At 46.8% G+C, this 23,534-nt stretch overlaps 1 protein-coding gene and 1 long non-coding RNA gene across 2 annotated transcripts in view; one reads left to right on the forward strand and one right to left on the reverse strand.

The window, feature by feature from the left end:
- PITPNB (phosphatidylinositol transfer protein beta) overlaps window positions 1–2,788 on the reverse strand; it is an 80,825-nt gene extending 78,037 nt beyond the window's left edge. The window contains exon 1 of the mRNA XM_077834940.1: window positions 2,709–2,788. Coding sequence (XP_077691066.1) covers window positions 2,709–2,728 — 20 coding nt within the window. The 5' untranslated portion in view covers window positions 2,729–2,788. The remainder of the gene's footprint in view (window positions 1–2,708) is intronic.
- A 2,454-nt stretch (window positions 2,789–5,242) lies between these two features.
- LOC144275571 (uncharacterized) overlaps window positions 5,243–23,534 on the forward strand; it is a 64,148-nt gene continuing 45,856 nt past the window's right edge. Inside the window, exons 1-2 of the long non-coding RNA XR_013348049.1 lie at window positions 5,243–5,411; window positions 18,721–18,809. This is a non-coding gene — a long non-coding RNA (uncharacterized LOC144275571). The remainder of the gene's footprint in view (window positions 5,412–18,720; window positions 18,810–23,534) is intronic.

Below are 23,534 nucleotides of genomic sequence, written 5' to 3' on the forward strand. Positions count from 1 at the left end.
TACTCACACTCCTGGCTCTTCTCTGAACCTGTTCCAATTTATCAATTCCCTTCTTGAATTGTGGGCACCAAAACCGAACTACAGTATTCCAGCTGCACTAGAGCAGTGCTAAATACAGCAGTAAAATAACCTCTCTATGCCTACTAGAGGATTCCCTTGTTTATGCACCCTAGGACTGCATTAGGTAGCTCTTTTTGCCACAGAATCACATTGGGAGCTGACATTCAGATGATTATCTACCACACCACTCAATTTTTTCTGAGTCACTATTTCCCAGGACACAGTCCCCATCCTATAACTATGGCCTACATTTTTGTTCTTAGATTTATACATTTCTATTTAGCCATATTAAAACATAGTTTGTGCCCTATTTACCAAGCAATCCCAGATCTCTCTGAATCAGTGACCTGTCTCTTTTCATTATTTATCACTCTCCAAATTTGTGTGTCAATTGCAAACACTTCTAGCATACAACTAATCCCTCCAGAACCTCAATGGAAATACACCTGCTTGATGATTATTCCTGTTTACAATTTCTGTTTACAGATTTAAGACCTAGCAGTTAGCCAGTTTTTAATACACTTAATGTATACCATGATCATTGTATCCCATTCATCCTTTTAATCAACAAGTCATGTAGTACCAAGTCAAATGCCTCACAGAAATCTATGTATGTCAACACTATTATAGTCATTAACAACCTGCAATCTCATGAAGACAGATCTTGAGTTAGTTTGACAAGATCTATTTTCCATAAACCCATGCTGATTTGCATTAATGACATTACCCTCCTTTAATTCTTTATTAATGGAGTGCAGCATCAGCTGCTCCAATATCTTGCCTACAATTAATGGCAGGCTCACAGGCCTGTAATTACTCAGTTCATTCCATTCACCCTTTTTAAAAATTGCCACAACATTAGCTTTCTTCCAGTTGTATGGATCTTCCCCAGTGCTCTAGGACTTACTGAAACTCATTCACTTTTGCCCTCTCTGGAATCAGGCTCAGTACTCATCCCTCCAAGACAGTCCAGGCTCAGAATCTCTTCTTTACTTTTCCCTTCCCCCAAGAGGGTTCAGGGGACACCCACATCACAGTTAAGGCACATCTCATCTGCCTTGGGTGGGGGAAACCCATGGCTTGCGGAGTATTATTTATTACTAATTAAGAACAAACAAGGCACTCAGTCCCTATTAGACACGATTTGACCATTTGTGGGCAGGTCAGTTAGTCGAAGCTGTTACAGACTAGGTTAGCCCCGGTGGCAGAGGGGAGGCAGGCAGCTAATCGGTGACGGGGCAGTGCCCCTCAAGGGCATGAAACAGGCAAGAGCCAGGCACAATAGCCAGTGGAGATGCAGGGCAAGATGGAAACATGGTACAGAGAGGGGAAGAGGAAGGAGGATTCACCACCTGTCTGCAGGGGTGAGGGAGAAGTCCCCGAGGCAGGTGCTGCAGGACCCCACAGGGCGATAGCCAGGCCCCACGGGGGCCCGTTCGGAGAGGGGCCGGGCTGGGGGGGTGAGGAGCCCGGGATGGGGCCAAGGCCGGGACGGGGGCGGGCGGCGGCGGAGAGGAGCCCGCGACTGCGGGGGAGAAGAGAAGCCCGCGACGGGGTATGGGGGGGGGGGCGCGGCGGCGAGCCCGGACAGGAGGAGCCCGGAACTGGGGGCGGAGGGGGGGAGAGAAGGCGGGCGGCGGCGAGGAGCCCGGGACTGGGGGGGAGAGAAGAGGAGCCCGGGACGGGGACGGGGACGGGGGCGGCGGAGAGGAGCCCGGGACTGGGGGGGGTGGGGGGAGAAGAGGAGCACGGCACTGCAGGGGGTCGGGGGGAGGAGGGAAGAGGAGCCCGGGGCGGGGTCGGGGGGGGCAGGCGGCGGCCGAGAGGAGCCCGGGACTGGGGGGGGGGGGTGGGGGGAGAAGAGGAGCACGGCACTGCGGGGGGTCGGGGGGGGAGGGAGGAAGAGGAGCCCGGGACGGGGTCGGGAGGGGGCAGGCGGCGGCCGAGAGGAGCCCGGGACTGGGGGGGGGGAGAAGAGGAGCCCGCGACGGGGTATGGGGGGGGGGGCGCGGCGGCGAGCCCGGACGGGAGGAGCCCGGAACTGGGGGCGGAGGGGGGGAAAGAAGGCGGGCGGCGGCGAGGAGCCCGGGACTGGGGGGGGGAGAGAAGAGGAGCCCGGGACGGGGACGGGGGGAGGAGGAGGAGCCCGGGACTGGGGGGGGGGGGGGGAGAAGAGGAGCACGGCACTGCGGGGGGGCGGGCGGCGGCGGAGAGGAGCCCGGGACTGGGGGGGGGTTGGGGGGGGGAGAGAAGAGGAGCACGGCACTGCAGGGGGTCGGGGGGAGGAGGGAAGAGGAGCCCGGGGCGGGGTCGGGGGGGGCAGGCGGCGGCCGAGAGGAGCCCGGGACTGGGGGGGGTGGGGGGAGAAGAGGAGCACGGCACTGCGGGGGGTCGGGGGGGGAGGGAGGAAGAGGAGCCCGGGACGGGGTCGGGGGGGGACAGGCGGCGGCCGAGAGGAGCCCGGGACTGGGGGGGGGGAGAAGAGGAGCACGGCATTGCGGGGGGGCGGGCGGCGGCGGAGAGGAGCCCGGGACGGAGGGAGGAGCCCGGCCGGAGCCCAGAGGCAAAGAGGCGCGGGGGGGCAGGGCGCGGGGGCCCCTCCCCTCGGAGCGATGTGCGGCGCGGTCGATCCCCGGCCCCCCACTCACAATTCCTTGATGAGCACCATCTTCCCACACGCAGAGCCACAGTGCGCAGGTGCGACCGGCACCGCTTACCCAGACTTCACCGCGCGGTTTCCGGGATCGGAACCCCGCCCCTTCGCAGCCGCTCGCCCAATCCCCGAAGCGGCAGCCGGCTCGCGCCAGCCTCCTCCCACAGTAGCCAATGATCGATGCCAGCAGCATCGCAGGTTACCGCCCCTAATCGAGTCCAATTAGGAACCTCGAGCTCCTTGCTCGACCAATCCCTGCGGCACCACTCCTCGAGAGACTCGCCTCGTTCCTCACCAGCCAATCACCGCGGCCAGGACCCTCCCGGTCCCCTGCGGCCCCGCCCTCGAGAGCCTCGAGGCCGCCCAGGGCCACACCCGCCCTAGTCGGGCGCCTCCGCCGATGGCGCTGCCTGGTGGGGCCGCCTTGGGTACTGCCGGCAGGGCCCGAGGAGTCCCCGGTACCGCCCCCCTAGAGCTCCTGGCCTGGGCCGAGCCACGCCCCAGAGAAGCGCCGACCTGGATAGCGTCCCTGATAGAGCGCCCCTCCCCCACCTGGAAAACATCCCTGATAGAGCGCCCCTCCCCCACGTGGAAAACGTCCCTGATAGAGCGCCCCTCCGCCACCCTACAGCGTTCCCCTCCCCCACCTGGAAAACGTCCCTCATAGAGCGCCCCTCCCCCACCTGGATAACGTCCCTGATAGAGCGCCCCTCCGCCACCCTACAGCGTTCCCCTCCCCCACCTGGATAACGTCCCTCATAGAGCGCCCCTCCCCCACCTGGAAAACGTCCCTCATAGAGCGCCCCTCCCCCACCTGGAAAACATCCCTGATAGAGCGCCCCTCTGCCACCCTACAGCGTTCCTCTCCCACACCTGGATAACGTCCCTCGTAGAACGCCCCTTCCCCACCTGGAAAACATCCCTAATAGAGCGCCCCCTCCCCCACCTGGATAACGTCCCTCATAGAACGCCCCTCCGCCACCCTACAGCGTTCCCCTCCCCCACCTGGATAACGTCCCTCATAGAGCACCCCACCCTACAGCATTCCCCTCCCACACCTGCATAACGTCCCTCATAGAGCGCCTCTCCCCCACCCTACAGCGTTCCCCTCCCCCACCTGGATAACATCCCTCATAGAGCGCCCCACCCTACAGCATTCCCCTCCCCCACCTGGATAACGTCCCTCATAGAGCGCCCCTCCCCCACCTGGATAAGGTCCCTCATAGAGCGCCCCTCCCCCACCCTACTGCATTCCCCTCCCCCACCTGGATAACGTCCCTCATAGAGCCCCCTGCACCACACCCTATAGTGTTCCCCTCCCACACCTCAATAACATCCCTCGTAGAGCGCCCCGCGCCACACCCTATAGAGTTCCCCTCCCCCACCTCAATAACATCCCTTATAGAGCCCTCCCATGGAGTCCTCCTCCCCACTTGGGTAGCATCCCTTAGCGAGCCCCCACCCCCAAAAACACAGATCACACCCTGTAGAGCAGAGGTTCTCAAACTGGGGGTTGGGACCCCTCAGGGGGTCACAAGGTTATTACATAGGAGGTCATAAGCTGTCAGCCTCCACCCCAAGCCCCGCTTTGCTTCCAGCATTTATAATCGTGTTCAATATGTAAAAAAGTGTTTTTAATTTATATGGGGGGGGTCACACACGGAGGCTTGCTGTGTGAAAGGGGTCATCAGTACAAAAGTTTGAGAACCATGGCTTGTAGAGTCCCTCAACCTGGTGTCACACAATTTAGGGCCCCCCCACAACAGTGCTGTCCTCTATAGGTAGGCTTGGAAGGCATAGATTTTAATCAGTAAATGTAAGTAAACGTTGATTTCTTCATACACACGCACGCAAACTGCTGAAAAAATATTTCCATTGATAACAAAAATTTATAGACAAGGCAAAGCAAGAAAAATATTGTTTGAGAGCTGAAGTTTGATTTACGGATACGAAAATTTGTATGTTTTGACATGTAATGTTGACAATTTGTGTTTTTTATTGTTATGAAGCTTTAACTTTCAGAATCTCAGCAGGTACTGTCATTAATCATGTTCTGACGCACACACACACACTCATTATCTCCTGCAATTTTGAAAATTTCAATTGATAAAAATAAAAAAATGCTTTAAAATAAGTATTATGATTGTCTGTCTCAATTCTAAAAATAAATAAATTGAATTCTGCCAAGCCCATCCATAATCAGTTTCTCAACTAAGTGTTACACCCTAAACCAAACCTCTCACTTCCTGTAAGTGTATGGCTCCCGCAGTGCAAGTATCACAGCCAATAGGAATCTCCATCCCACAGCTGGGTGCTAGACTCTGCATCGCCTATGGGTGTGCACGTGTGTGCACGTAGAGGATTATATTGAGAGTCTTGTGATATGTGGTGGTGTCCTAAAGCTCCAGCTCCTGGAGTAATGAGATTATGAGAGACTCTTTTTCAGTTCAAAGAAAAAGAGTAAGTTTCTAACTCTGGTGGTTGCAGATAAAAGCTTGAAAATATGAACCGAGTGACTCTGGAGGCTCAGGAACTAGAAGGCAAATAAAAATAATCCAACATTTTTTTTAATCTCATCATTTTTAGACCCCAAAAAGTCATGAGATTTGTGTGACTCATGAGTTTTGAATGTTTGGAGCTGGCCGTACTGCTGATGCAACAAGTTATATATCCTCCTGTCTAGAGCTTTTCGAAAAAGGTAAGTTGATTTTGCAGACAATTTCTTCATTTTGTTTGAAATTTTAGGTACAGTAATTGTTTTGGATTTACAAGAAATTTTCTAAACAAATTTTTTAAAAAATGGTTTTCACTGTGTGTACCCTCCCTCTTTTACTCCCTTCTAGTGGAAAAAAGGAGGCATACTTTTTGTTAAAGTGAAAGAATGATTTCCCATTTTGATGGGATGTACATACCCGACATGGGGCCCAAAAGGGTTAAAGGACAGTACTGGTTCCAGGTAGCCATGCCCCTCCAGACCTGCAGAGCATTCTACAACTGGACAGGAAGCTTAAAAGGGAGTAACCCTGCTCAGTCTTTGGGAGGCTGGGTAGAAGACAGACTTATCTTGAGAGCTCCTGGGCAAGGGTGTTGAAGAAGTCTCCCTGTGGGGAGTAGGACTGCATGCTGAGCCCAGTTTGGGCTAAAGGTTTAGTTGCCTCTTCTTTTTCTTTTGTTACCATATGTTACACTTGAAGTCATGGAGGAGAGATAGATAGTAGGAAGTGACCCAGGGTGGATAACTCCAAGGGTACTCCAGGATGCCTGACCCTGTTGACTCTCATAGAACCCTAGGTTGGAGCCTGGTGGAATGGGAGGGCCCGGGTTCCCCTACCAACTGCCCCTTCAGCAAGCAAGGCATAAGCTCCTCTGATAAGAAGAGGGCAAGGACATTGCAACTCAAGGTGAAGCTAAATGCATCCTCAGGTGAGGAACTGGTCAGAAAGGCCTTCCTGCTGAGAGGTATATGGGCCATGAGACCACCTGGCCTGGTAATGAGACTTTAGCTCTATTACACCTATCCACATTTTTTTTTAAATGTAATGTTAAAAAAAAATCAAAATTTTTATTTGAAAGTTTTATTTGAGAAATAAAAAAAATAAATGAAAACAAATTTCTATTCAATCAAAAAACTTGTTCTGTTGAAAAAATTTTCAAAAGAAAAAATTAAACTGGTGTTCCTCCCCTGAATCTCACATCCTGCAGGCTCACTCTGTAATCCCCAACCAAGTACTAAATGCTGTAGAGTTCCCCCACCTCAGCAACCCCACTCTGTAGGGCCTTCTACGCTCATTACCTGCGGATAGCACCTTTGTAGCGGCTCATACCCATCCCCTTCACCCTGGCAGCATGCTCACACAACATACTACGTTAGACCTCATTTCCTCAGTGCCATACCCTATATGTTCCATCATCCCAAGATGCAAGTGCCATGCACCGTACACACCTTTCCCCATTTGTGGTACACCTTTCCCCATTTGTGGTACATCTCCATGCTGGGCTGCAAGATGGCTACATGGTATATAGGCCCCTATACAAACCCCAGAGTGTGAGAATCATACAATGGGGGCACTGGACCAGCTTCTCTCCATTCACTGGGTTTTGGAACCCATGACCCTTGCCTAGCGAGTGCTGCTTGTTGATGGTGAGTCCCTCCATCATAACAAAAGGTCAAGTACAGTTCCACTGTCCTTGATTCACATAATCAGGATAACAACAGTTTATTCCTGCCCCAATAACAGAGAAACTGGGGCTCCTACAGCAGCCAAAGTGACCATCTGATGAAGTGAGCTGTAGCTCACGAAAGCTCATGCTCAAATAAACTGGTTAGTCTCTAAGGTGCCACAAGGACTCCTTTTCTTTTTGCATCTAGGCAGGGTGAGTGTGCCTATGCAAATGAGATCAGCCCCTAAGTTCTTTTCCACAACCCACCATGACTCGCCACCAGATGTCAGGGTAGAGCTCATCCTGACTCTGCTTACATCTACACTGGTTTCTGGGCACACGGATTACATACTATAAAGTTTTTTTTCTTTGTCTCATCTGGATGAATGAGGAAGACATGGTAGGGTTTTTCTCTGTTTGCGTTCAGAGACAGGCAATGTAGGGAGTGGGGGAATATTCACAGTTTCTCAGGCCAGAAAACAATACTGTGATCATCTAGTCTCATCTCCTGTATAACACAGGCCATAGAATTTCCCCAAAATACTTCCTAAAGCAGATCTTTTAGAAAAACATCCAATCTTGATTTAAAAATTGTCAGTGATGGAGACTCTATCACAACACTTGGTAAATTGTTCCAATGGTTAATTACTCTCACTGTTAAGAATTTATGCCTTATTTCCAGTCTGAATTTGTCTAGCTTCAACTTTCAGCCATTGGATCATGTTAGACCTTTCTCTGCTAGATTGACAAGCCCATTACTAAATATTTGTTCCCCATGTAGATACTTATAGACTAATCAAGTCACCCCTTAACTTTCCGTTTGTTAAGCTAAATAGATAGACTCAAAGAGCTCATTCACTAAAGGCATGTTTTCTAATCCTTTTATCATTCTTGTGACTCTTCTTTGTATTCTCTGGTTTATTAACATCCTTCTTGAATTGTGGGCACCAGAACCGGACACAGCATTTCAGCAGTGGTTTCATCAGAGCCAAATACAGAGGTAAAATAACCTCTCCACTCCTATTCAAGATTCCCCTGTTTATGCACACATGCATTGCATTAACTCTTTGGTGCATAAACATCATCACATTGGGAATTCCTGTTCAGCTGATTATCCATCACCACCCCTAAATCTTTTTCAGAGTCATTGCTTCCCAGCATAGAGTCCTTGTCCTGTAAGTATGGCCTAAATCTTTGTTTTTAGACATTAACATTTAGCTGTATCAAAACACATATTGTATGCTTGTGCTCAATTTACCAAGTGTGCAAGATTGCTCTGAATCAGAAACCTGTCCTCTTCATTCTTCACCGCTCTCCCAATTTTTGTGTCATCTGAAAACTTTATTTACTCTTCTGAAAGAGAAAAGGCCTTGGCTGCATTACTCATACCACCCACAAAAGGGCAAATGGCATTAATCAGGCTCTACTACTTCTTCTTCCCCATTTCCCAGCTAGTTGGTCTTGAGTTGCCAGATCAGTGCAGGTACCTTGATTAGGGCAAGGGGTTGGAGTGCGGGGGGTGGGGTCTGGGAGGAAGTTTGGGTGCTGGGTGCAGACTCTGGGCTGGGGGTTGGGGTGCGTGAGGGGAGCAGAGCAGCGGCTCCTAGGTGCAGGGGGTTGGGGGTCTCCGTGTGCCGCTGCCAGCAGGTGTCACTCCTGCAGCTACCATTGGCCGTAGTTTCTGGCCAATGGGAGCTGCGGAGTCGGCGGTTGGGGCGGAGGCAGCACGTAGAGACCTCTCCCGCCCACCCATTGGCCACAGGGACAGGCTGTCCGCTTCTGGGAGTGGTTTGGGGGAAGGGAAGCAGAGTGGGCAGGGAGCCACCTTAGCGCTTGGGGGGCAGCAGGCCTCCATGCGCTGCCACCTCCCCCACCCCACCAGGGGAGTGCAGAGATGTGCTAGCAGCTAGCCACTTCCAGGAGCAGTGTGGGGCCACCAGCCACAGCCTACAGGCAGCCTGCCTTCCTGAGCCCTCCTGCACCGCCGGCAGGTTGTCAGATATTTCTCCTGCATTTTGGGGGCCCTCCTGTCATTGAGGGTGTGCCACTGCATGGTTTGTTTCATGGTAAATCCGCTCCTGCTTGGGCTTTCTCCTGATGACATCATTCCACATGTGGTCAAGCAAAATCACCCTTCTTACTGCTCTCAAACATCTAATTTCAATGGTTTAAAGTCTTCTTAAGTGCCTCTCTCTGGTTTGTTGTGACAATTAGGCCTATAAATTTACTCGAATAGTGAGCTCAACTGTAAAAAGTATGTAAAAGTTCATAAGATGTTACAACAAACTATAACAACAAATGTTTATGGGAAAAGGTATGTAAGGGAGATAGAATAATTGAATTAGTCTAAACAAAAAGGCCAAGTTGATAAGATTCAAGGACGATGTTAAAATTATGCATTTTAAAAGCAGGAGGTGGAAGTTAGGTTGTCAGATATTAGGTTAATTAGTGGACAAACTAATGAGGAAATAGCCTACTCCACCCATCACTCCCTTGTTGGGTTCTTAAAAGAAAGAGATTTTGTGGGAAAGTACGAAAGAACAAAAAAAGGAACAGACCAAAAGAAAGAACAGCTGGAAGAGAACAGCTGGAGGCTACTGAAGCAAACTTCACCATCATGGCTGCCACGCCTGCCATTTCCTGGGACCTCAAGCCTTCATCATCCTGATGCTTACAGGTTTCGTGACCAGAATGAGCCAGAAAGAGAAGGACTCAGATGACAAATTGGTCAAAACTATAGTAGAGAATAGAATGATCAGACACGAAGCTGAACATGATTTGTTGTGGAAGAGTCAATACTCTTTTGTAAAGGGAGATGTTGGAGAGGTTGTAACGGGGTGGCACCCACTTCACGCGAGCGCCCCCTGGTCGGGTGTATGCATGCCTGCACTTTTTTCTCTGCTCACGGTGCCCCCTGTTGGCCGCTGTGCTTGTCAGCCCTCTGGCTGAGTCTCACACAGTCCATGTGCAAAACAAACAAACAAACCCCTTCCGTGGTACGCAGTCCAAAATGTCCTGCTGCTCTCCCTGGGCCCAGTCTTCTAACAGTCCAGCAGGGCCCATCATGGTACCCTCGCGTGATCTGGCTAGGTTGCCAGGTTCCTACTGGAATTGAGTAGCACCATATGGGCTTCTTCCCTGGGGACTCCTTATGTCTACTTGAGTCCTCAGTGACCCCAGCCCTCCTGCTGAGCCACCCCTTTTGGACTCAGATCTCTGATCACAACTGCCTGCTGAGGCAGTCCCAGTGCAGCCCCCTTCCCTGGGATACCACAATTCTAATTCTCTTCCTTAGGGCATAGCCGCTTCCCCCAGACCTGGTCCCACCCACAGTATAGCAGCTGTGTGCTGCATCCCTTTACTAATTGCTGATCTACATTTCCCTGGGCCAGTTCCTTCTTTTCTTTATCTTTAATTAAAGGTTAAAAGGACTTTTTGATGGTGGTTTCCTGTGGTGCTAAGTAAGATGAGATCTCTGTATACCAAACCTAGAACTTTGTTTAACATTGTTTAATGTTTAACGGTAACTGGGTTATATTAATATGCTTGGCTCTATTTTCCATCTAAGTTAATACAACAGGTTAATGACTGATCTGTACACAAGAGCTGGGGTTGCCATGTTTTTGTATCGTCCCTTAAGTAGTCTGGGCATCTGTTTATCCTAAATCACTCCACTGATCTTGCGCCAGACTTCCCCTGTGCTCAACAGCCTTGCTTGTAATTCTCTTGATTTCTCCATTTGCTACTAACCAGACCACAAATTACTTAAAATGCAGAAACCCAAGTTAGGTGCTGTCCTGCAATGTTAATACTAATCTGTATTGTTTCTGAACAAGTCTTCAGTCTTTTATTTACTCATTGTTAGGCCAGAGTTTATTAGTTCCCTGTTCCAGGCATCAAAATCTTCCTTAGTATCAGCCATTAGTGCAATATTGTCTGCATAGATAAATTTTGTACCACCTTCCATTTGGATTTGCTTACTGATGAAGTCCATCACAATTATGAATAGTAATGGACTAAGTACTGATCCCTGGTGGAGCCCAACCTTCACCTTGAAAACCTGTGTTACACCAAAGGGCATCTCTACTTTTTTCATGGAACCATCACAGAAACCCATCACCATCTGGACAAGATCACAGAATCATAGGCCTGGAATGGACCTTGCGAGGTCATCTAGTCCAGTCCCCTGTACTTGTGGCAGGACTAAGTATTATCTAGTACCATCCCTCACAGGTGTTTGCCTAACCTGTTCTTAACAATCTCCAGTGATGGAGATTCCACAGCCTCCCTAGGCAATTTATTCCAGTGCTTAACCACCCTGACAGGAAGATTTTCCTAATGTCCAATTTAAACCTCCCTTGTTGCAATTTAAGCCCATTGCTTCTTGTCCTTGCCTCAGAGGTTAATGAGACCGATTTTTCTCCCTCCTCTTTGTAACAACCTTTTATGTACTTGAAAACTGTTATGTCCCCTCTCAGTCTTCTCTTTTTCAGACTGAACAAACCCAGTTTTTCAACCTTCCCTCATAGGTCATGTTTTCTAGACGTTTAATCATTTTTGTTGCTCTTCTCTTGAGTTTCTCCACTTTGTCCTGAAATGTGGCGCCCAGAGCTGAACACAGTATTCCAGTTGAGGCCTAATCAGCGTGGAGTAGAGAAGAAGAATTACTTCTCGTGTCTTGCTTACAACATTCCTGCTAATACATCCCAGAATGATGTTCGCTTTTTTTGCAACAGTTTTACACTGTTAACTCATATTTAGCTTGTGGTCCACTATGACCCCCGGATTCCTTTCCGCAGTACTCCTTCCTAGGCAGTCATTTCCCATGTGTACAACTGATTGTTCCCTTCTTAAGTACCCCATAGAATAGTAGCAGTTGCTTAGGTACTTTGTCGAATGCATTTTCCAAAATGAGGGAAGCCCGACCATACTCCATGTTTCCCTCCAGCTTCTTTTCCACCAACCATCTAGCTATGAACATATCCCCAATTGCCTCTTTTTCTTTTTTAAAACCACTGCTTCTTTCCTAAAATAGGCTCTACTTTTTGGCAAATGTGACTGTCTATGATTCTCTCTAACAGTTTCATGCAGTGGGACTGCAATTTAATTCCTTGGTATTTCAAACAGTCATTTATATCACATTTTTGTTAGTATATCATTTCCAGTATTGACTTTCTTCATTCTTTTAGGACTTTTGGGACTCACCAAACCTCTCTCAAGGCTTTGATCATTTCTGTCGTGACTTTGTTGGACCTGCTGGTTTTCCAAGTGCCATCTTCAGCGGTGCTGCCTTGATGCCTGCTTCTGACAGGTCATTGACAGCTGTATTATCAGTTGACATGATAGCAGTGTAGCATAAAAAGGTTTCTCCTCATTAAGCAGACTCTCATAGTATTCTCACCATCAGTTACATACCATGTCTCCTGTCACAAGCAGTCTGCCCCCTACATTCTTGACAAATGGTATGTTCATTCTGTCTTCCTTTCTTTCGTTTCTTGTCCACACAATCACACATATTTTTTTTTGTCAAGTTGAGGGCAGTTGATCAACTCATTATACAGCTTGTCTAACACTAGGTTTTTCACCTTTCTGACTGTTGCTTTGCTGTTTTTCTCTTGGAGGCTCTATAGCTATTTTCCACCACCTTTCTGGCTTCTCTCTTATTTTTTTACTGCTTTCTGCACCTCCGCATTCCACTGCTGTTCGTCATGAGATTGCGGTCTGCTCAACTTAGCACGTGTAGGATCTCAGCTTCTCAGATCAATACATTCTTGAAGATACACCACTCCTCTTTTGCTGTTCCAGTTTGAGTAGCTCTTGGCTCAAACCTTGTGACTGTCTCTCTAAACTTATCTGAAGTTGCCCTGCTCAGTCTCCACAATCTGATGCGTGTATTGTTAGAGCAAAGCTTATGCTGGGTCCATTTGCAAGTTGCTACTGTTACCAACAATGGCTTGTGTTGGGGTGCGACCGTTTAACTCAGGATGACATTACAATCTGTAACCATCTTCCTTTGGTTCATTCAGGTTAGCAAGAAATCTATTTGTGTGCTTACTCCACCACTTCATTACGTATAGCAATGACTTCCTCATTTCTTAAACCAAGTGTTGGCAGTCACCCACTGATTGTCTAAATGCAAGTCAAGTAGTGCGGTGCCTGCTGCATTCTCTGATCCCAGCTCATACTGTCCCCGTATTTGGTCAGAGCTTGAATGAGTTGAACCCGCATGAGTAGGGACCTACCAATTTCACGGTCATAGGATTTTTAAAATAATAAATTTCATGATTTCAGCTATTTAAATCTGAAATTTCATGGTGTTGTAATTGTAAGGGTCCTGACCCAAAAAGGAGTTTGTGGGGTGGTCAGAAGGTTATTGTAGGGCGGGTTGCGGTACGGCGACCCTTACTTCCGCACTGCTGCTGGCAAGGCGCTGCCTTCAGAGCTGGGCAGCTGGAGAGCGGTAGCTCCTGGCCAGGAGCCCAGCTCTGAAGGCAGAGCCGCTGCCAGCAGCAGTGCAGAAGTAAGGATGGCATGCACTGCTGCTGGCAAGGCGCTGCCTTCAGATCTGGGCGCCTGGCCATCAGCCACTGCTCTCCAGCCACCCAGCTCTGAAGGCAGTGCAGAAGCAAAGGTGGCCCCCATGACCCCCATAAAATAACCTTGCAACTCCCTTTTGGGTCAGGACCCCCCCCAGTTTAAAAACGCTGGTGTCCCGTCCCCCCCCGCATGAAATCTGTATAGTGTAGGGTAAAAGCACACAAAAGGCGAGATCTCCCAGGGGGAGACCAGATTTCATGGTCCGTGATGTGTTTTTCATAGCTATTAATTTGGTAGGGCCCTATGCATGAGCACTGAAATCTCCCAGGATCAGCAGTAATTTCTCTGGTCCAGCCATATCTGCTAGGTTTTGCAGGCTCTGCCTGATCTCTTCCTTCTCTGTTGTGGGGTGTTTACCAATACCACAAATAACCTGCACTCCTTTCCTTGTATTCGGAGACCATTAAACAGTCATTCACACTAATGATGTCCCAAACGCTTTTACAAAGATCATTGTAAATCACCACTCCTACACCATTTCTCTTTCCACCACCACCTGCATAGTACAGCTTACAGCCCAGACTGTATTTCCTAACCATCTGGTCTCCTGCACACAGAGTGTATCGATGTTTCTCAGGCTGTATTTTCTAACCATCTGGTCTCCTGCACACAGAGTGTATCGATGTTTCTTTGGACCAACACATTCAGAGTAGCAACTAGTAAAGATTTGTTAAAAATTTGTTTCGGAAGACCAGATTTTCATCTGGTGTGTCACCTTTTGGGCTCAGCACAAACTTCTATATTCTTCAGGGAATATAGGATGAAATTCTGGTTTTACTGCAGCCAGTTGGAAAGACCCCTTTTGACTTCAGTGGCACCAGAATTTCACCCATTGCATCCGATGAACTGAGCTGTACCTCACGAAAGCTTATGCTCAAATAAATTGGTTAGTCTCTAAGGTGCCACAAGTACTCCTTTTCTTTTTGCGAATACAGACTAACATGGCTGTTACTCTGAAACCTGTCATTGTATAGTTGTCATTAGTGCTTGTGAGATGTGGTCTTTGGGGAGGGAGTGTGGTATAGTGGTGAAGCCAGGACCGAAGTAGAGTTCTGTATTCTTGTCACAGCTATACCACTGAATTGCTTTGTAGCCTTGGGAAGGTCAGTTTGTTTCTCTGTAGCTTCTCTGCAATGTGGATAATAGTTACTCCACACAGAGCTGTGAGATTTTCTTCATGAATGTTCATAAAACTATATCCTTGGATGGAAGATACTGCAGAAGCACAAATTATTATTTATTAACATACAAAGGGCAAACATACTGTGTATAGGCTAGTTAAAGATCCTAGGTCAAGTATGGCTGATAAGCCAGAGCCAGATGTGCTACACAATAGGCAGGTGTTGGGCAAATTTAATTCACTCCCTCACATACACACCGCTGCCTTGGATTACATAAAAGCATCTTTTCAACTCATCACTCACAAATGTGGGGCTGCAGTTCTGGAGATCATGGAATAATTTTCTCCAGTTTAGTGACTTTTGCTGCTGAGAGAAACTGCCCTTTGAATGTCACAGAAATCAGATTCCGTCAGTCTCTGTCGCCTGGGTAATAGTAACAGTCAGCAGCATTCTAGTAGTAACAGTTTTACACATTCCATCCACACATGTTATGGCAAGGAAATCGTGTTAGCCAGCAGAGTCAAATAAGGCAGTAAGCTTTTCATCATAAAAGTGTCATGGACACCTCCTTCTATTTATAAACCCCGACAAAAAGGAAAAAAAAAAAAAGGAAATGAATAATAAGAGAACCCATTCCCCAAGCAGTTTTCTTACCCCAAAAAGGGAAAGGTACCAAAGGCTCTATGAAGTCCATAAGGGACTTTGCTCTTTCTATTTATTTTATGTGGAAGGCACCCAAATACTATGGTGATGGGTGGTAGGACAAAGCCCTGAGACAGAGCAATAGGAATAACATGACATGTGGCAGTTGCCCAACTGCTGGACCTCCAGCCTAAACAAAACGTTTGATAATTTGATATTTTTATTTTTTTTAATTATTTGATAATATATCCAATAGAAAAGAATCTAACAGCAAATTCACAAGAATCTCTGCATTGCTGCAAAACCTGAAAATCTAAGCTTCAGTTTTACAAATTAAATCAAATTATCTAAACAGAGACTCCTACTGGTCCATCAAAGACTGTACAAGCCTTTTCTTAGGCATCTGCAGCCCTTGCAGCTCATGCACTCAGATACATATGCTGCTAACTCCCCCAACAGATATTTTAGAAGAGAATTCTTATGGGCCACCATATAAGGAAATAGCTTAAAACATTGGGAAACTCAAGCTATGCACCCTCTGCGAATTTTAAGGGTGGTGGTTTTGATTGTTTTTTCCTAAAGATATATGGCAACATTTGTAAAACTAATTTCTTTTTTCATTTTATTTCTTGTTGCCTCAGAAAATGAAGCTAGTAATTAAGATGCAGTTTGAATCATGCTTAATAAACTTTGCTGTCTTTCATTACATTTCACACTGGTGAGTGAAAACCATTATATACAGCCCCAGGTAACACTTTAAAATAGCTAACTTTGTTAAAAAAAATCTGTTTTCCAAATTCCTTGTAATAAAATGTAATTGCATTTTCTGTTTTGTCTGTGTGTAGAATCTGGTCACATAAAGTACACTGGAGGAAAGTTCTTTTCAAGCAAAGTTACCTCTTGTCAAGACATCCAGCATATGGACAAGCAGAAGTTGAAATATTATTTATTTAGTTCAAAAAATGTTCTAGGTACAGTATAGACAAATATGAAGACAAGCTCCCAATCACGGATTTTATATAATTGTATGTGTGTGTGGAGTGGGAGGAGGGTGGTTGTAGCTGCATTTGCACAGAATATGAGACAAAGAACACAGGTGCAAAAAGAAAGGCAAGTCAGCAGTGATACAGTTTAGCACATTTCAGAGTAGCAGCCGTGTTAGTCTGTATCCACAAAAAGAAATGGAGTACTTGTGGCACCTTAGAGACTAAAATTTATTTGAGCTCACAAATAAAGCTCACTTCATCTCCATGTTAATTTCAGATCTATTTTAATATAATTGCTGGGACTGTGGACTACCTTTTCAGAGGTGCCGAGCAGCCATTTGACTTCAGCTGTAGTGGCACGTCTGGAAAGGCAACTGTGTACATCTTGTAGAAGCAGTGTGTCTGAAATGGCAATACTAAGGGTTCAGTAATATATATACTTGAAGTTAAACAGAAAAATGGAATGATAATTGGGAATTGTTTAAGAACATTTTACTAAATGCCCTCAAAAAGCCATGGTCAAGAAAGAAGACTGCATTGGTTTAAAAGAAAGAAAGAAAGAAAAAGAATAAAAGGGAAGTTTATCATAATGAACATAAATCAGAAGCTAGGAATTGTAAAAAAAAAAAATGATAAGGGAAGCTAAAGGACACAGGGAGAAATCAATGGCCAGAATTGTTCAGGAAAATAAGAGGATTTTTTAAAGTATATTTGGAACAAAAAAGAATCCTAACATTAGTATTGCTAGATAAAAATGGTAGAATTATCAATAATAATGCAGGAAAAGCAGAAATGTTCAATAAATATTCTGTATCTGGAAAAAGCCAGATGATGTAGTCATATCATATGATGGTGATGATGATGAAGAAACACTTTCCATTCCACTAGTAATGCAGGAGGATGTTAAACAGCAATTAACAAAGTTTGATATTCTTAAAACAGCAAGTCTGGATAACTTGCATCCAAGAGTTTTCAAAGAGCTGGCCAAGGAGCTAGCTAAGCAGTTAATCTTGATTTTCAGTAAATCTTGGAACATAGGGGAAGCTTCAGAAGACTGGAAGAAAGCTAATATTATAATAATATTTAAAAAGATTAAATGAGACAACCCAGATAATTATAGTCCTGTCAATCTGACATTGATTCCCAGCAAAATAATGGAATGGCTGATGTGAGACTAAATTAATGAAGAAGTATAGAAAGATAATGTAATAATTCCCAATCAACATGGGTATATGGAAAACAGATCCTGTCAAACAAACTTGATATCTTTTTTTGATGAGATTACAAGTTTGGTTGATAAAGATAAGAGTGTTGCTGCAATATAGTACAACTTCGGTAAGGGTTTTGAATTGGTACCTCACAACATTTTGATTAAAAAACTAGAGCAATACAAAATTAACGGGCACACATTAAATGGATTAAAATCTGGCTAAATGACAGGTCTCAAAATGTAACTGTAAATGGAGAATCATCCGAGCTGGTGTCCCACAGGGAACAGTTCTTGGCTGTATGCTAGTCGATATTTTTATCAATGACCTGAAAGAAAAAATAAAACCATCACTGGTAAACTTTGCAGATGATCCAAAGACTGGGGGAGTGGTAAAAAGCAAGTGGACAGGTCACTAATACAGAGCCATCTGGACTGCTTAGTACACTGGGCACAAGCAAACAATATGCTTTTTAATGTGGCTAAATGTAACTGTACACAGCTAGGCACAAAGAATGAAGGCCATATTTACAGGATAGGGGATTCTCTTCTGGGAAGCAGTGACTCTGAAAAAGACTTGAGTATCATGGTGGCTAATCAGCTCATCATGAGCGCCTAGGGTAACACTGTGGCTGAAAGGGCCGTGATCATTGTATGTACCAACAGGAATATCAAGTAGGACAAGGGAGCTTATGTTACCTCTGTTTTTGGCACTGGTGTGATTGCTGCTGGAATACCGCATCCAGTTCTGACATCCACCATTCAAAAACAACGTTGATAAATTTGAGCGGGTTCAGAGAAGAGCCACAAGAATGATTAAAGGGTGAAAAACATGCCTTATAGCAATAGAAACAAAGAGCGCAATCTGTTCATTTTAACAGAGAGAAGGTTAAGGGGTGATTTGATCACAGTCGGTAAGTATCTATATGGGGAACAGTAATCTGATAATGGTTTCTTCAGTTTAGCAGGCACAGGTATAACCTGATCCAATGGCTGGCAATTAAAACTAGACAAATTCAGACTGGAAATAAGGCACACATTTTCAACAATTAGGGTAAGTAAGTATTGGAATACCTTACCAAGGGCTTTGGTGCAGTCTCAACCACTGACAATGTTTAAAGCAAGATTGGCGCTTTGTCTAAAAGAGATGCTCCAGTTCAGACAGGAGTTAAGGAAAGACCTGTCGCATGTGTTACACAGGAATTCAGACAGGATGAGAGCAATGGCCCCTTCTGGCCGTATGAATCTATTGACTGTAAGATTTTTAAACATGTTTCCCCTTCTCTTACATAGGTGTGGTTCATGCCCTAGAGCTGCCCAGATCACTCCTGCAATAACCGGCAGACCCCTCTTCTTCTCTCTCACTGAAGGCCTGGAGTTAGGTAGGTTCATGAGATGCCTGCGTGAAGTATGAATGAAGGCCCTTCTTTAGCATGTGTCTGTACAAATAAAGACACAATGAATCATCGGACAGGAAGGTTGACTGTTGTCTGACATGGAAACATATTTGTACTTTATCATTTTAATGTAATGTAAGTAATCAGCAGCAAGTGTGACCAATGCTGCCCCGTTGTGTGAGAATTCTAGGGTTAGCCTGTATAGCCATATAACACCACTCCCTCAAGATGAACTGAACAGTTGATTCAATTTGGACACATGCTGCAAGGGCTGGATCAAAGCGTAGGTACCACAGGCCTCTGTGCCTAAGGCTCCAGCTCCTTGCGCCATGTGATTACATCACAGCCTCAGTGTTCACTTGAACAAAAGTACATTTCTAGTTCTCTTGGCTGCAAAGAAAAGCTTGAAAACACAAGCTACAGATACAGTGACATTTGCCTGAATCTACTGCCTGCCTGAACCAGTAGCGCTGATCTGAGTGACCCATGGATCTCTCTGAGGTGTTAACGCCAAGATCCACTGCTTTGGGCGGGGGAAGTAGGGTGGGCATTGACAGCACCAGCCCAGCTGAGGAGACTGGGTCGCAGAAGGTGCTACTGGGAGCCTTGGGGAGGGGGTCTTCATGTTGCCATATATATCTTTCTGGAGGGGAGGGGCCCCTGATGCCACTCCAAAGGGGCTGTGCAGAGACCCATGCCACTTTCCCTCCCTCCCTGGAAGGGGGGCCTCCCTCCCAATGCCACGCCATGTGACACATGCTGTTGGACAAATGGCCATGTAAGTGCAAAGGCTAGAAAGCCAAAGGATAGCAATAAGTTGTGGAAGGCTTGAGGTTGGTGGCAAGAGAGGTGTGCTGTAGAGAAACCTTGCTGTGGTGGGAGAAGAGGGTCTGGGTGAGAGGAGGGAGACCACAGCTGTTGATTTTCCTTTGAGAATGTCAGTAAGCACTTGCAGAAAGGGAGAAGGGCATGTGTGAGGAGGAGCAGCAGGGAGCCAAGCCATGGTTGTGGGAATGCATGCTGGGGAACGTAGGCGGTTTGGCTACCTGAGGCACAGATGTGGCCCCCATCATCATAGTAGCTGGGACCTCACAACTGGCAGTGTATTCAGCCTTACATCACCTCTGGGAGGTAGGGCAGGGCTATTTGCTGTGTTGTACAGATGGGGAACTGAGGCACAGGTAGGCTAAGTGAATTGGCCAAGGTCATGTAAGATGTCTGGGGTAGGGCAGGGACTAGAACCTGGGTCTCTCAGGTTCTAGGCTAATGACCAATCCACTAGCCCGTCTTTTCCCTCCTTACTGGCTCAGAGGTATTCAGAGGCATGGAAATGGGAGTGGAGGAAGCAGCTGTTTGGGGTAACCCAGGGCTGGGAGGTTAGTGAAAACGACTTTGGTGGGCAAGAGCATGTCAGGTCACAATTAGAGGAGTGAGCAAAGAAGGAGGAGACAATACATGAGACAGAGAAGGTGCAGGAAGGACCAGGGAGGAGGGGATGAGTGCAGTAGTGAAGTCATGGAAATTGATGGGCTGAATATGAGGGAAGGGTTGGGTGGAGAGGTGTTTGGGTGTTGCCGACAGATGAGGTTCTCTGGGAGCATGAGAAGAAAGGAGAAGAGTTATATACGGAATTCAGTATAGCAGTGCTGGCCTGATAGGGCCACCTCCTATTGAGACTTGCTACTAGGTTGCTATTTTATCACTGTATAGGGGGTAGCCATGTTAGTCTGTATCCACAAAAACAACAAGGAGTCCAGTGGCACCTTAAAGACTAACAGATTTATTTGGGCATAAGCTTTCATGGGCTAGAACCCACTTCATCGGATCCATGGAGTGAAAATTACAGATGCAAGCATTATTATACTGATACATGAAGAGAAGTGGAGAACCAGTGGAGAACCAGTGATGACAGGGTCAATTCGATCAGGGTGGATGTGGTCCACTCCCAATAATAGATGAGGAGGTGTCAATTCCAGGAGAGGCAAAGCTGCTTTTGTAAGAGCCAGCCACTCCCAGTCCCAAATTAATGGTGTTATATTTGCAAATGAATTTTAGTTCCGCTGTTTCTCTTTGAAGTCTGTTTCTGAAGTTTTTTTGTTCAAGCATAGCTACTTTTAAATCTGTTATCGAATGTTCAGGAAGATTGAAGTGTTCTCCTACTGGCTTTTGTATATTACCATTCCTGATGTCCGATTTGTGTCCATTTATTCTTTTATGTAGGGACTGTCCGGTTTGGCCAATGTACATGGCAGAGGGGCATTGCTGGCACATGACGGCATATATAGCATTAGTAGACGTGCAGGTGAATGAGCCTCTGATGGTGTGGCTGATGTGGTTCGGTCCTCTGATGGTGTCGCTAGAGTAGATATGGGGACAGAATAGGCAACGAGGTTTGCTACAGGGATTGGTTCCTGGGTTAGTGTTTCTGTGGTGTGGTGTGTGGTTGCTGGTGAGTATTTGCTTCAGGTTGGGGGGCTGTCTGTAAGCGGGGACTGGCCTGTCTCCCAAGGTCTGTGAGAGTGAGGGATCGTTTTTCAGGATAGGTTCTAGATCACTGATGATGTGTTGGAGAGGTTTTAGCTGGGGGCTGTACGAGATGGTCTGTGGTGTCCTGTTATTTTCCTTGTTGGGCCTGTCCTGTAGTAGGTGATTTCTGGGTACTCGTCTCGCTCTGTCAATCTGTTTCCTCACTTCTCCAGGTGGGTATTGAAGTTTTAAGAATGCTTGATAAAGATCTTGTAGGTGTTTGTCTCTGTCTGAGGGATTGGAGCAAATTCGGTTGTATCTTAGGGCTTGGCTGTAGACAGTGGATCGCGTGATGAGTCCTGGATGGAAGCTGGAGGTATGTAGGTAACTATAGCGGTCAGTAGGTTTCTGGAATAGGGTGGTGTTTATGTAACCATCATTTACTTGTACTGTAGTGTCCAGGAAGTGGATCTCTTGTGTGGACTGGTCCAGGCTGGTGGGGTGGAAGTTGTTGAAATCCAGGTGGAATTCTTCAAGGGCCTCCTTCCCGTGGGTCCATATGATGAAGATGTCATCAGTGTAGCGCAAGTAGAGGAGGAGTGCTAGGGGACGAGAGCTGAGGAAGCGTTGCTCTAAGTCAGCCATAAAAATATTGGCATACTGTGGGGCCATGCGGGTACCCATAGCAGTGCCACTGACTTGAAAGTATAAGTTGTCTCCAAATCTGAAATGGTTGTGGGTGAGGACAAAGTCACAAAGCTCAGCCACCAGGTGTGCTGTGGCCTCATCAGGGTTATTGTTCCTGACAGCTTGTAGTCCATCCTCATGTGGAATATTGGTGTAAAGAGCTTCTACATCCATGGTGGCCAGGAAGGTGTTTTCAGGAAGATCACCAATGCATTGTAGTTTCCTTAGGAAGTCGGTGGTGTCTCGAAGGTGGCTAGGAGTGCTGGTAGCGTAGGGTCTGAGGAGAGAGTTCCAGGTAATCCTGCTGTAAGAATGCCGATGCTTGAGATGATGGGGTGTCCAGGGTTTCCAGGTTTATGGATCTTGGATAGCAGATAGAATACCCCTGGTCGGGGCTCTGGGGGTGTGTCTGGGGGTGTGTGTAGATTTGTTCCCATGCTATCGCAGGGAGTTTATTGAGCAGATGGTGTAGTTTCTTTTGGTACTCCTCAGTGGGGTCAGAGGATAGTGGTCTGTAGAATGTGGTGTTGGAGAGTTGCCTGGCAGCCTCCTGTTCGTAATCCAACCTGTTCATTCTGACTACAGCACCTCCTTTGTCAGCCCCTTTGGTTATAATGTCAGAGTTGTTTCTGAGGCTGTGGATGGCATTGTGTTCTGTATGGCTGAGGTTATGGGGCAAGTGATGCTGTTTGTTCACAATTTCAGCCTGTACACGTCTGCGGAAGCATTCTATGTAGAAGTCCAGTCTGTCATTTCGACAGGAGGAGTCCACGCAGAATTCCTCTTCTTGTAGTGTTGGTAAGGGGGTTCCTGTGGGTCAGTGCACTGTTCAGTGGTGTGTTGAAAATATTCCTTGAGTCGGAGACGACAAAGTAGGCTTCCAGATCACCGCAGAACTGTATCATGTTCGTGGGGGTGGTGGGGCAGAAAGAGTCCACTTTTGAGGTTCTCCACTTGCGAGGTAACACCCTTCTTGTCATGTGTCAGTATAATAACGCCTGCATCTGTAATTTTCACTCCGTGTATTTCACTCTGATGAATTGGGTTTTAGCCCTCGAAAGCTTATGCCCAAATAAATCTGTTTGTCTTTAAGGTGCCACCGGACTCCTTGTTGTTTTTATTTTATCACCGAGATTCAGCATTCCCTTCACCACAGAAAGTAGACTGAATTGCACAGGAGACACTTGCTGAGTTGCATACGTGGGTGTTTTGTTCGACTTGCTCCCTGGTGCTGTAATCCGCAAGCTATGCGTTGTGATGCCCTGGTAGCTGCACAATGACATTCAGAACCATGTGGGGGAGCAGCATTTCCAGTCCCGAGCACTGAAAATTATGAGTCACCCCCGCATTGTGACTTTTTAAAATAATACATTAGGGTTCTTTTTCTTTGCTTTCTGGTTTCTGAGCTGGTTGGTTACACGCTAGGCATATTTCCTAGCTTTTTCTCCACAACCACAAGGGCTAGAAATTTAAAGTAAAAGCTGAGATTCTCACACAATCACAGGACTATGGTAGTTGGGCCTTGGAGAAAAACACCAAGTATTGTGAAAGCTGGCA

Source organism: Eretmochelys imbricata, chromosome 15 (genome assembly GCF_965152235.1).
Source record: "Eretmochelys imbricata isolate rEreImb1 chromosome 15, rEreImb1.hap1, whole genome shotgun sequence".
Taxonomy (NCBI): Eukaryota; Metazoa; Chordata; order Testudines; family Cheloniidae; genus Eretmochelys; species Eretmochelys imbricata.